The sequence below is a fragment of the Solanum tuberosum genome, unplaced genomic scaffold (genome assembly GCF_000226075.1).
Source record: "Solanum tuberosum cultivar DM 1-3 516 R44 unplaced genomic scaffold, SolTub_3.0 scf00590, whole genome shotgun sequence".
Lineage (NCBI taxonomy): Eukaryota > Viridiplantae > Streptophyta > Magnoliopsida > Solanales > Solanaceae > Solanum > Solanum tuberosum.
In genome coordinates, this window is record NW_006239503.1 from 242,985 (window position 1) to 257,554 (window position 14,570).

The 14,570-nt window shown below is 36.4% G+C and overlaps 2 protein-coding genes and 1 pseudogene across 2 annotated transcripts; all 3 read right to left on the bottom strand.

Moving 5' to 3' along the window:
* Positions 1 to 4,959: 4,959 nt before the first annotated feature.
* Positions 4,960 to 7,473, bottom strand: LOC107058657 (uncharacterized). Its single transcript, XM_015304630.1, has 5 exons — positions 6,696 to 7,473; positions 6,479 to 6,645; positions 6,257 to 6,373; positions 5,716 to 5,900; positions 4,960 to 5,410 (listed from the first exon to the last, which is right to left on the bottom strand). Exons 1-5 carry the CDS (start codon positions 7,471 to 7,473, stop codon positions 4,960 to 4,962), a joined length of 1,698 nt encoding a protein of 565 aa, XP_015160116.1.
* A 27-nt stretch (positions 7,474 to 7,500) lies between these two features.
* Positions 7,501 to 7,941, bottom strand: LOC107058658 (uncharacterized). The gene has a single exon (XM_015304631.1). It carries the CDS (start codon positions 7,939 to 7,941, stop codon positions 7,501 to 7,503), a length of 441 nt encoding a protein of 146 aa, XP_015160117.1.
* A 1,065-nt stretch (positions 7,942 to 9,006) lies between these two features.
* Positions 9,007 to 12,225, bottom strand: LOC102605621 (putative receptor-like protein kinase At4g00960; annotated as a pseudogene).
* Between the last annotated feature and the right edge of the window lie 2,345 nt (positions 12,226 to 14,570).

Here is a 14,570-nt window from a genome sequence, read left to right on the forward strand (position 1 = left end):
ATATGAGAGTAAGTGAGATGAGAAGCTAGTGGATAGAGACAAGAGCTAGCTTTTGCTTTTGGCTGTGTAACAAAGTCCTGCAACCATAAAAGGGGTTTAGTAGGCCTGCCTGATCTTTTTAAAGATACAACTGGCACCACATGAGAAATTGGGATATGAGTAGGAGATACATGAGGTGGGATATGAGTAGGTGATAATTCAAAGGGCATAACTGGCTTAGAATCCATGTCTACATGAGTCACACTAGGCAGTGACACTGACTCAGAATCAATTGGTGAGATAAGGTCAAGAACAGGAAACATGGGGTCTGAGGATGCTTGCATGTGCTTGAAAGGAAACAAATCTTCTTGAAATACAACATGCATATTCACAAAAAACTTATGAGCATGAATATCATATAGGACATATCCTTTTTGTGAGGATGAATAACCCATAAACACTGTAGGAATGGCCCTGGATGAGAACTTATCAGAAATTTTGGGACATGCAGCATAACATAGGCATCCAAAAATTTTCACATGAGATAAGGATATAGAGTGGAGATATAGTTTTTCATAGGCAGACTTATAGGTCAATACTCTATAAAAAAGCCTATTGATAAGATACACAGCAGTGGAGACACAGTGACCCCAATATTTGAGTGGTATGGAGGCTTGAAACCTAAGAGACCTTGCCATGGCAAGAATGGTTCTATGCTTTCTTTCAACAACACCATTCTGTTGTGGTGTATAGACACATGTGCTTTGATACCATGAAAACTTCATAGTTGGAGCTTTAAGCTTTGCAGTAATGTAGAGAAGAAGAAAGAAATTGTATTGATTGAATTATGTAACTTGATTCATTGAATCTGTATATTGAGTGTATTTATACTAATCACATGGGATTGTAACTAACTAATGTCAGCTGTCTATATTGTTAACTAACTCTAGTGGATTAGTTAACTAACTCAACCATCTAGCTTGCTAACCATCTACACTAGTTAACACTCCTCCTCAAGCTTATGGTTGAAACACATTAGCCATCCCAAAACTGCTCATCAGCAAGTTGTGTTGTATCTTTCCCAGCCCTTTAGTCAGTAAATCAGCAAGTTGATGTTTAGTGTTGCCGTGTTCAGTTTTCAGCATTCCTTGGCAAATTCTTTCCCTCACAAAATGGCAATCAATGTTTATGTGTTTAGTTCTCTCATGGAAGATGGGATTTGCAGCTATTTGAATAGATGTCTTATTGTCACACATCATATGCACAGAATAATTTACACATACTCTCAGTTCTTTATATAGGCCTATTAACCAAGTGATCTCAGCTGCACAAGCAGTCATGCTCCTAATGTCATGCCCCGAGTCTACACCCTGGACGTGGCCGGCACTCGGAGACCATTACTGTCCCCAAGTGAACCATTGGCTTGGCTTTTTGAACTCAGCGGAAGACTTACTCAACAAAATAAGTTTAAACAATAACTTAAAGAAATAACATCTTAGCCAAATTAGCGACTTAAGTCTCAAAGCAAAACATCTGCAATACAAAGATGAGATACTCATAACTAACTGTCTGACTGTCCATGAAGCTTCTATAATACTGAGATGGATGTTGGGACAGACACCACAACATCCTAATAAAGCAAAAACTAGGAAAGCGAATAAAAGAGTCCTCCGAAAAGCAAGGAGGCTCACCACTAACTCTAGAATGCTCGACTAGATCAACGGCGCACTAGATGTTGATCCTGGTTACATGTGTTTGCATCATAATAAGATGCAGGCCAACTGGCATCAGTACATTAAATGTGTGAGTATGCGAGTTGGAAAGCTAAACAACAACTTAAGCTTGAAAAGAGTAAGAAGGAACACTTACCTTGGCTCTGTACAACTCATGAATAACTGAACTCAATATAAAGCAATAAGACACATGTAATATATATATAAAGCTTGTAAAACAGTGTGAACAACTTAGTTCGTTAAAGATAAAATAATAACAAACTCAACTTTACCTATATATAAAAGTAATATAACTTTTGTGGGAGATTCTTTAACCGACAGCCACCACTATGAGTCGTAGTGATGATACAACGTTTTACCTCACGTTGCCCAAGGACCATCCTATACCTTGCCGTGATATAAGACCTTACTTACCTTAGTGGATCCACTAGCTTAACTTAAGTGATCATCTAAAAAGTATGACCCATTAATACCCATGATGGCTACATGGTTCATATGGAGATTTGAATTAATATGAACTCGCGTCCCTAATTCGGTGCTCAATACTACTCCCAAAATATACTTTAGCTTATATGTGTTTTAAACACCTCTTTCTTTAGTTTGAGATAATTGCTCAATGTTTAGCCCAAAGGCTCTCTTGGAATTGATGTTCCTTTTATTGAAAACTAGCCCAAAGGCTCTTTTGGAAATCATAGTTCCTTTCTTGCTTAAATGTGAAAACATTTATAAACTTCTTTGGGAATACTTAGTTCCCTAATAAATTTTGAGAAATGAACTCAACTCTTTACTCTTTACTTTACTTGAAACTTGAGCCTTAAAACGAAGTTTAAACGTTTATTAAAGGCTCTTGAAGACTTTAAGAAACTTTGCTTTGACTTGTTTCTTAACTTCTAAACTCGACTCTTAACTTCTTTGACTTTGACCTTAACTTTCCTTGAATTGGATTTATGGATTCAAGATTCATGATCTCATGTTTATGGATGATTTATGATGTTTAGATGTACCTTAGAGTGTTGGAATCAACTAGAAAATGTAGGTACATCGCTTGGAAACTAGTACGAAAAGATGGGGGAAGAATGGGGTGGACTGGCGTCCTTGGCGCTCTGAGAGGCGTGGGGCGCCAAGCCCCAAACTTCAGAGAAGTCTGTGGGGAGCTCTGGCTGGCGTGGCGCCCCAAGGACAAAAGTTTAGAGGCTGCTTTGGGGCGCGGCGCCCCAGCCTCGTTACCCATGTGTTCTCAATTTTTCTTCTCCGTTTTTCATCTTTAAACCTTCTAATCTTCCCTAATTCCTTCCCCAAACACTTAGGATCAATTGTAACCTCAATACACAACCAATCTAACTCGAAAAACATCCCGAAAACATTAATCAACTTAACCCCCCAAGCATCAACAATTCAACCAACAAGAACTTAACGAATTTCAACAAAGTTCTTCAAGAACTCCCTAACTTTTCATTCAATCAAAGAAATAAGATGGGAGTGTGGGTGAACTAACCCAACACGAAAAGATCTCACATACCTTAATAGGGATCGCCCCCAACGAATTCCACTTCAAAAGCTTGACGTTCTTGGCGAAATCTTGGCTTTTCTCCCTTTCTTTCTTCTTTTCTCTCTTCTCCAAGATCTAAGCGTATTTCTCAATTGTCCAAACTGACTAAGTCATGTTTTTACCCCAATAAATCCCTAAAAATGAATTAGGAAATTAATTAGAGAAAAGACTACTTTGCCCTTCCCTAAATCCGGATTGGGACCTTCCTCAATCCAACAACCCAACTTCCGAAAGACATATCTCACTCATATGATGTCGAAATTGTGCAAACTCGGTGGTGTTGAAAAGATCATCCCAAGGGATTTCCAACCATATCAAGAGCTGCTCCTAACTCATTCTGAGCTAGGAGTTATGGCCGTTTGAAAATGGTCAAAACTCACTTTCTTAACTTAGACAATTTTTTTCCAGATTTCCTTATTCTTACCAAAATTCAATATTTTCTTATTTTAAACTCTTTATAGTCGTTTCTAGGTGCGAGATGTTACACATGAACTCTGCCTCAGCTGAACCCCTTGACACTGTTTCTTGTTTCTTAGATTTCCAAGACACTAAAACACCTCCAAACTTCACAAGATATCATGTGACTGGTCTCCTGGTTTCCACACATGCTCCCCAATCAGAGTCACAGTAGGCAGTGAGTTGTGCAGTTTGATCAGATGGCATTAATAATCCTGAACCAGGTGTTTCCTTAACATATCTCACCATTCTTAGTGCAACCTCCAAATGTGACTGTTTAGGAGAGTGCATGAATAGACTTAGTACCTATACAATGAAGGCAAGATATGGTCTTGTCATAGTGAGATAGAGAAGCCTTCCTACTAGTCTTTGATACCTTGTAGGATTTTGAAGTAGATCATCACTTTCAATACTTGTGTCTGTGTCATTAAGTTAGTCATCATATTTGATATAAGTGAGTTTTTGATTCACTTCTAGTGGTGTGTAGATAGGTTTAGCTCTTCCTAGCCCAGACTCTGAAATCAGTTCCAAAGCATACTTTCTTTGTGTCATCAAAATACCCTTGTTGGATCTAGAGAACTTAATTCCAAGGAAGAATTTGTGTTCACCTAGATCTTTCATTTTGAAACTGGTTTTAATTTCCTGTCTAGTCTTGCATAACTGTTGAGAATTGCTGCCAGTCATCAGAAGATCATCAACATACACTAACACTATCACAATATCCCCCTTTGTCTGTTTAGTGAAGAGTGAGTAGTCAAAGTGACTTTGTGTAAATCTCATCTGCACCAATGCTTCAGTTAGCTTCAAATTCCATTGCCTAGGTGCCTGTTTTAGACCATACAAAGACTTGTGTAATTTGCACACCTTCTTGCTTGCCCCCTGGTTTGCAAAGCCATCAGGAATCTGCATGTACACTTCTTCATTGAGATCACTATTAAGAAAGGAATTGTGCACATCCATCTGATAAATATACCATCCTTGTGAAGCAGCCAGAGCTACCACAGCTCTCACAGTGACCATCTTAGCAACTGGACTAAAAGTTTCTCCATAATCAAGACCTTCTCTCCAACTGAACCCCTCAGCTACCAGCCTGGCCTTGAGCCTCTCAACTTCCCCTGAGAACAGAAATTTTATTTTATAGATCCACTTGTATCCAATAGGTGCCTTGCCAGGTGGAAGATCAACAATGCTCCATGTTTTATTAGCCTCTAGAGCTGCAATCTCTTCATTCATAGCTTTTACTCAAGCAAGATCAACAGCAGCCTCCTTGAAGGTTACTGGTTCAGATATAGCTGAACAAGCTTGCAAGGTTTGACTGTAAGATGGGGACATATGAGAGTAAGTGAGATGAGAAGCTAGTGGATAGAGACAAAAACTAGCTTTTGCTTTTGGCTGTGTAACAAAGTCCTGCAACCACAAAGGGGGTTTAGTAGGCATGCCTGATCTTCTTGAAGATGCAACTGGCACCACAGGAGAAATTGGGATAGAAGTAGGAGATATAAGAGGTGCGATATGAGTAGGTGATAATTCAAAGGGCATAACTGGCTTAGAATCCATGTCTACAGGAGTCACACTAGGCAGTGACACTGACTCAGAATCAACTGGTGAGATAAGGTCAAGAACCGGAAACATGGGGTCTGAGGATGCTTGCATGTGCTTGAAAGGAAACAAATCTTCTTGAAATAAAACATGCCTATTCAGAAAAAACTTATGACATGAATATCATATAGGAAATATCTTTTTTGTGAGGATGAATAACCCATAAACACTGTAGGAATGGCCCTGGATGAGAACTTATTAGAAATCTTGGGACATGCAGCATAACCTAGGCACCCAAAAAATTTCAGATGAGATAAGGATGGCGAGTGGAGATATAGTTTTTCATAGGGAGACTTATCGGTCAATACTCTAGAAGGAAGCCTATTGATAAGATACACAGCAGTGGAGACACAGTGACCCCAATATTTGAGTGGTATAAAGGCTTGAATCCTGAGAGACCTTGCCATGGCAAGAATGGTTCTATTCTTTCTTTCTGCAACACCATTATGTTGTGGTGTATAGACACATGTACTCTGATGAGCAATTCCAAGTTCACTTACTAAAGTCTGAACCTCACTATTAAAGAACTCACAACTATTGTCTGTTCTCAGAGTTTTAACAGTGGTGGAGAATACATTTTGGACCTGTTTAAGAAAGTGTCTGAGTACCACTATAGTGTCTGCTTTGGATGAAATTAGGAACACCCAAGTGTACCTGCTAAAATCATCCACAATAGTAACAAAAAATCTCTTTCCATTATAGGTAGGAACTCTGTAAGGTCCCCACAAATCACAATGCAACAATTCAAATACATGATTAGTCTTGTGAGTACTTGTAGGAAATAGAAGTTTAATATGTCTAGCTAGAGGACAAACAGTGCAATGAAGTTGATCACTACTTGCTAATGTCTTAAGGCACTCATGTTTTTTTATTACATCAATAGGTGCATGACCAAGTCTTTTATGCCATATACTACTAGACTCTGAGTAACAGAACTAACATATTTGTTTACACTACAGTTGACCAGCTGACTCGGAGCTTGACTTGATCCTTCATGTAGTATGTATAAACTATGTTCCTCCTTACCAATCCCCTTCACTAGAACAGTGTAGAGATCCTGGAAAAGACAGAAGTCCGGAAAAAAACACACCATGCATTATAGTTCTTTGGTTATCTTTGAGACTGACAACAAGTTAAACCTGAAGTCAGGTAAGAATAACACATTAGATATAGGCTGTTTGTTCAACACACAAGTACTTCCAATGTGAGTAACTGATGCAACTTTACCATTTGGTAAATGAACTTTACTTTCTCCTTGTTCAGGCACATCTCTAGTTTTGTTTAGAATGCCAAGGTCAGATGTGATATGATGTGAAGCTCCAGTATCAACTATCCATTTTCTACTTGCATAATTACATGACATAGTAATATGGAACTACCTGAATCATCAGTAATGGCAATGTTTGCAGATGGTTCAGCTATTGTGTTCTCACAACTTGATCTAGATAGCAGATGAATAATTTGTTGATATTGAGCAGGAGTGAAAACAGCTCCAGAAAGAGGACATGTTCCTAAACTGTTGTTTCCTTTGTTGCTGCAACCTATGTTCTCCTGTCCAGGATTAGAGTGGAGATCCACCTGATTAACATACATCCATGTATTCAGAAGTTTCTTCTTGGACTTGAAGTCTGAAGGATATCCCACTATTTTGTAGCACTGTTCTCTGGAATGACCTTTACACCCACAATGTTCACACTGTAAGAAGTTTTTTCTAGCCTTGTAGCTTCCTCCTGAAGAGTTAGTACTGTGATTATATCCTTCATTGTGATCACCAAAACTTGAGAATGATTTCGTAGAAGACACCTTAGATGATCCAGCTCCATTGTTGTAGGTGTTGTGTCTGTGAGTATACATTGTTGTGCCTTCTATCATACCTGAGCTGTTGGAACTAGTACTAGTCAGACTTCTCTGACTTTCTTGATCAATAAGTAGTGCATATGCTTTGTTTAGTGAAGGAATAAGACTCATCATCAGGATTTGACTCCTATGAGGGGAATACGACTTATTTAACCCCATTAAGAATTGCAATAACCTTTGATAATCACAATGTTCACCAAACTTTTTGGATTCAGGACATGGACACTGAGGGCATGGCATGATAGCATCATACTCATCCCAGAGGTCTCTCAATTTTGAATGATAGTCAGTGATTGACATTGTTCCTTGAGTGAGAGAATGAATCTCTCAGTGTAGCTGAAAAATTCTGGATCCATTCATAGTGTCAAACCTTTCTCTCAGATCTAGCCACACCTTTCTAGCATCAGATGCATATACAACATAGCTAAGGAGACTAGGTCTCACTGCATTCATAATCCAACTAAAAACTACTGCATTACATTTTTCCCACTGATCATGTAATTCAGGCTCAAACATAGACTTAGGAAACCTTTCATTCACAAATCTTAGCTTACTTCGACCTACTAAACCAATTCGAAAAGACCTGCTCCACAAAGCATAGTTCTCTGAACCTGTTAATTGTAGTGAGATTAGAGAACTACCTGGAACTTTTGTATTTTGAAGAAACAGGGGATGATTGTGATCAATCACAGGGAATGTTGTTGTGCGTGTACCACTGCCAGTGCTAGCAGTTCCATCTCCAGCTGCATTCATTGTAGTTCCAGTCATGGGAACTTTTGAGTAACTTCTTCCGATTCACCAGTTTTTATGAATGATGAGATTGAAGCACATAATCCTTCTTCTGGATAATAAACTCTCTATGATCGTGGGCTCTGATACCATGAAAGCTCCATTAGTTGGAGCTTTAAGCTTTGCAGTAATGTAGAGAGGAAGAATGAAATTGTATTGATTGAATTATGTAACTTGATTCATTGAATATGTACACTGTGTGTATTTATACTAATCACATGGGCTTGTAACTAACTAATGCCATTTGTCTATATTGTTAACTAACTCTAGTAGATCAGTTAACTAACTCAACCATCTAGCTTGCTAACCATCTACACTAGTTAACATTATTTTGATTAATTAATTTTATGGAAACTTGTTAAAGAATGACAAAAAGTCTCACATTGGTGGTTAATGAGATGGGTGGACTTCTTATAAGGCTTGGGCAATCATCCTCCCTTTGAGCTAGTTTTTGGCTTGTGAGTTAGGCCTAAGACCTAATTTAACAAAATTGTTTTAACAAAATAATATAATAATAAAAAAGAAAAAGAACCCATATAACAGGACACTGCAATCTCGTTTAGACAATTACTGATGAAGGGAAATCATCAAAATATATGTCACGATTCAATGAATTTAAGTAGGACGGTACTTATAAGTATTAAACCTAATTGAATGATAATTGTTTAATCTTGTTAAGCATAGAAAACATAAGATGATCCAAACACTTAATTTGTTTAAGCTAGCGGCTGGAACTAAAACAAATTTATAACCCGCGTCCAACCCGTTTCACTCATTTTATGGCGGGTTGAAAATGAGGTAATCCATATTTAATTTATCCACTTTTTAAATGGGCAGGTAGAATATGTATTTAGTACGGGCGGGTTAAGCAAATATGGGTTGAAAATCAAAGCTAAGTTTTCACCAGAACAAACAATGGTTTATATATTTACAGGACTGGTTGAAACTTTTCACCATTTTTACTAGTGTAATAACTAGTTATACATATATATGAAACAAGTTGGATCACAAAAACAATTAATAAATAACAAAGTAATTCAGGAAAGAAGGCTATTATAATGTGTAAGGATGATAACGAAGATATAAAATGCCTCATTTTTGGTGATGAACAAAGTGATTTGCTTTTTTCTAATTCTCTAGGTTCTGATGATCTTGAATAAGCGAAATCTCTGGGCTAATGTCGTCATGTGTATAGTATGCAGGCCCTGAAGGCACGGGAAGACTCAGAGAGAGGCTACTGAGCATGAGAACTACTGCAGCCATAGTTGGTCTATCACCAATATTATCTTGAACACACAATAAAGCAATGTGGATGCATCTCATTATATCAGGAACAAGTCCTGAGCTTCCCGTCAAAATGGGGTCTATCAAATTTATAGCTGTTCCTTCGCGCCAGTTCCTCCATGCCTGTGACATATTAATTCAGAGTTTTACATCGACAATGTAAAAGAATTTGATGCATAGGGATTGTCCCAACTAATTCGGTATTGAGGTGTAGTTGATTAAATAACTTGGTTACTTACATAGCTCAGAAGATCTTCCATATATTCTCCATTTCTGAAACAAGTGTTCTTTTGGCCACTTAAAATTTCTAGGACTAGTACCCCAAAGCTAAAAACATCTGACTTGACTGAAAACTGTCCGTGCATTGCATACTCTGGAGCCATGTATCCACTGCAAAACAAAAACAAGATCAATTACATAACATTACCTCAAATAATAATGATTTTGGGGGTAATCAAAGTTCTGGTTCAACAAAATTGAGTTAACTATTCATGATGAAATTGATATGACAAAATTCATCTGAAAATTCTACATGTTAAGGAAAGATTTTGCTTTTGTCTCGAAACAGCTTTTGTTCTTGCTAACTAATAGTCAAGAATCCTTCCCAGTGATATGAAAATAACAGTCAACTTACTAGGTCCCAACAATTCTGCTTGTGTTGCCTTGAGTTTCACCCAACTTAAATAGCCTTGCCATGCCAAAGTCGGAAATTTAGGATACATTTTCTCATCAAGTAGAACATTACTAGCTTTGAGATCACGATGAATAATTCGAAGTCTAGAATCCTCATGAAGGTAAAGAATTCCCCTAGCAACGCCTCTTATGATTGTGGATCGTCTTTCCCAATCCAATTGAGTACGTTTAACTGAATCTGCGGACAAGATGATGAATATAACTTACGAGTTAGACTTCTTTACACAAATAATATAGAAGAATTTTTCCAGTATCAAGTCATTTAAAAGACAATCACAAGTCAGACAACCACCAGAGTTAAGTTTGTGGGCCCGAGTTCGATTGTGTGTTCTGTCTTTTAGTTATTGTTGTTTTCATTAGTTGGTGTCTTCTAACACAGACAAAATAAGTGTTGTGTTAATTAGACTGTTATTTGTGTATATAAGTTAGATTGATAACTTATTGATGCTCAAGCACATACTTTTAATAAAAAGTTAAGCAGTCCGATCCATACCAAATAAAAAGTGGTCAAGACTTGCATTGGGAACAAATTCATAGACAAGAAGTCTCTCTGTTCTATATTAGACAAAATCCCAGCAACTGGACCAAATTCCTGTGTTGAAGTTTGGCAACCAACAAAACCTCGTTTTTGAATTCTAGATCACCTTGTCCTGAATCTACTGACAATCTTTTCACTGCTATTTCTTTTCCATTTTGAAGCTTACCCTGAAACATAATATGAGTACAAATTGAAAATATTATGAATTATAACCAGTATTCTTGTTTCAACTAGGGTGTTATGCATTAAGGAGTTCACTTATAATATTTGTCCGTGGAAACAATATTTGTACTATACAAGTTAAACTCATGCAGCAATATGTAAGCTTAATCACCTTGTACACGGGACCAAATCCACCTTGTCCCAGCACATTAACATCTGAGAAGTTATCTGTCGCTGCTCTAATTGTCGAAAAATCATATTGCAAGGATTCTGTAGTGCTAATATCATCCCCACGTATACCTTCAGAAACATAGTAGTAAATGAAAAGCATACAACAAATTAGTTTAAACATGGTCCTAAGATTTTAACTTTCCTTAGTAATTGTTTGTTATAGCTTATGCTTACTCTGAATTTCGTCCACCAGCTTCTTCTTTCGCCTCCTCATCAAGATGACAGAAATACAACCAATAAGAATAACAATTGTAACAGTTGGCACAACGATAATGATGACTGTTCGCACCGTTTTATCACCATCCTCTTTCCCTACAAAAACGCTTCAAGTTAGTACAATGTCAGTTTTTAACTACATCTCATGTGAAAAAAAGTTATTATCTTTCCTTTGGAGGTTATTTCAGAAACTATGCATACTTATTAAATATCACAAATGCAATATCTCTCCTATAATATAGTATGATCTTCCTTGACACAAGTCAAAATTTGTGGTCATGTTGAATTGTGTGACCATCTCTTTTAGGTTATTATAAAAATAGACACGGAACAAATTGGGATGAGCAGAAGGAATGATATATAAATGTATTCACCTTCAGGTGGCGGAGCTTCTGACCCTACATCCAGCTGCTTGAAGAAACTGTAACTTTCATAACGGAAGTTACACCTTGCCCCTATGATTCTGCCACCCCTCCTGCCCATGCAGGGACAATGAATCATATCTCCATAAGCGCCAGTTAAGCAATTCTGAGGAGATAAATCAGGAGTGTACTGCACAAGTGCAAATATAGTCTGAAAATCTGGACCTGTCGCATTACCACTAGCATATTTTAGATGGGGATCACCACCATTTGCAGCAACGCCTCTCAAATTATCCAATAATTTTCTTAGCTCCTGGTTAAACTCATCGGGTTTTGAGGCATTCCTAATATTCCCTAAGTAAAAGAGGTTAGAAAATGATGTAGTGTCTGTAATGGATTCATTCGAGTACACTAACATACATTTATCATAACCACCAGAAGCTTCTTTTTGGTTAGGACATACTTGTACAAGCTTTTGAGAAACGATTGTGACATTATTCTTGTAGCTCCACGTCTCCTCTACATATATAGCACAATAACACTGGCTCTGTCGGAGTTTTGGCCAATGGAAGCATTGTTGAAACCATAGTTATCTATTTTTGAGGGAAGGGAAGTGAGGAGTGTGTTTAGATTGTTCTTGTACATACTATTCTCAGTATAGTTACCATTCTTACCACATCTACCGTATAGTAAATCAGGCAGCTGCGCTACGATATTGAGAACATGTATATGCAAAAACGAAATGATCAATAGCCACTTTTGAATTGTTATGGCCATGGCTGTTGATATTTTGGCTACAACTTGTAATGTAGACTATTTGATAGTAGCAAGTAATTTGTTCACAAGCTCCCCTTAGAATTGCAAGAGCTTGAGAAAACGTATGTTATAGTAAACCCTATTTATATATATTATTGGATTGGATTCAAAAATATTTTTTTTTAAAAAAAAAAACAAAAACTTGTAGAACACTTCGTCTTAAACATTCCATGAAATTATATGATTATATAAGTATTCCATTAATAATAAAAAAATGTGAATAATATAAAAAAAATTCTAATAAATAAGAAAACAATGGCAGATAGAATGGGATAGAAAATGTCAGACAAGAAGACTCCATCTGTCAGTGCCGTACGCATGGGACAAATTGGAGGGAATAATGAAAAAAGATTTAAACTTTTTGAGTTTTATATTTAGGTTTGAATAATCCGATTCATACTTGATTTCAAGTAACTTCATCATGTCTAGCTTGACTGGTTTGTTTTTTTTATTAGTAGGAAACGTGTTGGATGGGGGTTCGATCGAGTCTCACTCAGAAATATTGTAATAATTTCTGGCAATGACTCTAACAAAAGAAATTTTTAAAAACTGCTCAACTTCAATGCAATGGATCATTTATATTATATGTAGTTATGACTTGTGTACCAGTATTATTTTTTCTCTTCAAATTATACACCTATAAATATTTTATTTCACTTGGTCTACATCTCAGAAGTTGACAAATTGAATCGTCAAAGTCAATAAGTCTAATTTATGGGGGTGATGGGACAGGAGAGTATAAGAACAAGCTATCGAGGTGCAAAATTTGTACTTGCTTTTACTTGAACGTTTCTAATTACATACATACTTTTCCATCCCTACTATAATATATAGTTGGCTATATTAATAAAATTATATGTTCCGAATTATTTGTCTATTTATTAAATTGAATATAAAAAATTCACTTTACTCCTATCATGAATACTTTTTGAATATCTTAATGTACATCAATATAAAAAAAGAATAAATTAGAGAAATTAATTATTTGAAATATAATTTCTTAAACATAATATAAAATGAAAGATAATCAATTAATATGAAATGAAATAAGTAACATTTTATATGATTTTAGTAAACGAAAAGTTATTTGGCTCTTCAAATAGTATAAAGTGGTATGGAAGGAGTTCCTAGAAATTGAGACCTTTTCCTTTCCTCTTGTTTTCTTAGTTAAATAACTACTCATTTTAAAACTATGCATTGTATTAAAAAGAGTGTTACTATTACATATAAACTTTATAATAATTATTGTTAGCTAGACTACACGTACACTAAAAGTGGTACCAACACATAAAATAAGTAAACTCAGAGAAAAAGGTTATCATACTAAGGATGTTAACGAGGATATAACTCAGATATGGATGCCTCATTTCGTGATGAACCAATAGATTTACTTTTGGCTAGTTCACTAGAGTCTGTCATTCTTGTGTTGTATTCTTTAATAAGCGACGTCTCTGCGGTAATATTACTGTGCATATAGAATGCTGGCCCTGAAGGCATTGGAAGACTCAACGAAAAGCTACTGAGCATGAGAACAACAGCTGCCATGGTTGGTCTATCAGCCACACTTTCTTGAACACACAATAAAGCTATGTGAATGCTTCTCATTATGTCACGAATCAGTCCTGTGCTTTCCTTCAGCATTGGATCTACAAAATCTACAGTTGTTCCATTACGCCAGCTTAACCAAGCCTGTATGTGAATGTGATAGTTCAATACGCCAGCTCGACCAAGCCTGTATGTGATAGTTCAATTATCAGAAAAAGATGAAATTCTCTGATCATAACAGCATTTCTCAAAATTAATGTACTTGATTGATTGTCAAGGTTACTTACAAAACTCAGAAGGTCTTCCACCGATTCTCCATTTCTGAAACAAGTGTTCTTTTGGCCACTCAAATTGCACCTTATATTAAATTTTTCTTAAGGATTGTGCATGATCTTATCCTGTCAAACAATAGTGGACGGAGGGAGTATGATGTAAAATGTTTTTCTGGAAAACAAGTACATCTTTGATTTATTTTTTCATGCTTGATTGGTGAGTAGAAAATATTTTCTAGAACATTTTTTTAGTGTTTGATTTATGAATAAAAAATATTTTTGAGAAAATATCTTTTAGTTTTACTAGAGATTAGAAAATATTTTTTGAATTGAAATTGCAAATTTTTTTAAAAAATAAACTTAATTTTTTTGTGGTGGGGTGGGGCTGGTGCGGGACCAGGGGCTTAGGGGTGTGGTGAAAAAATAAAAAATTGAAATTGATATTTTTAAAAAACAAATTATTATTTTTTTGTGGGGGGGGGGAGGGGG

Coding starts and splice junctions, on each gene's coding strand:
- LOC107058657 (XM_015304630.1), bottom strand. CDS start 7,473: ATGTCAATCACTGACTATCATTCAAAATTGAGAGACCTCTGGGATGAG. Junction 6,374..6,478: donor ACAAACAGCCTATATCTAAT/GTGTTATTCTTA, acceptor TGTCTTTTCCAG/GATCTCTACACTGTTCTAGT. Junction 5,901..6,256: donor ACTGTAGTGTAAACAAATAT/GTTAGTTCTGTT, acceptor TTTCTTAAACAG/GTCCAAAATGTATTCTCCAC.
- LOC107058658 (XM_015304631.1), bottom strand. CDS start 7,941: ATGACTGGAACTACAATGAATGCAGCTGGAGATGGAACTGCTAGCACT.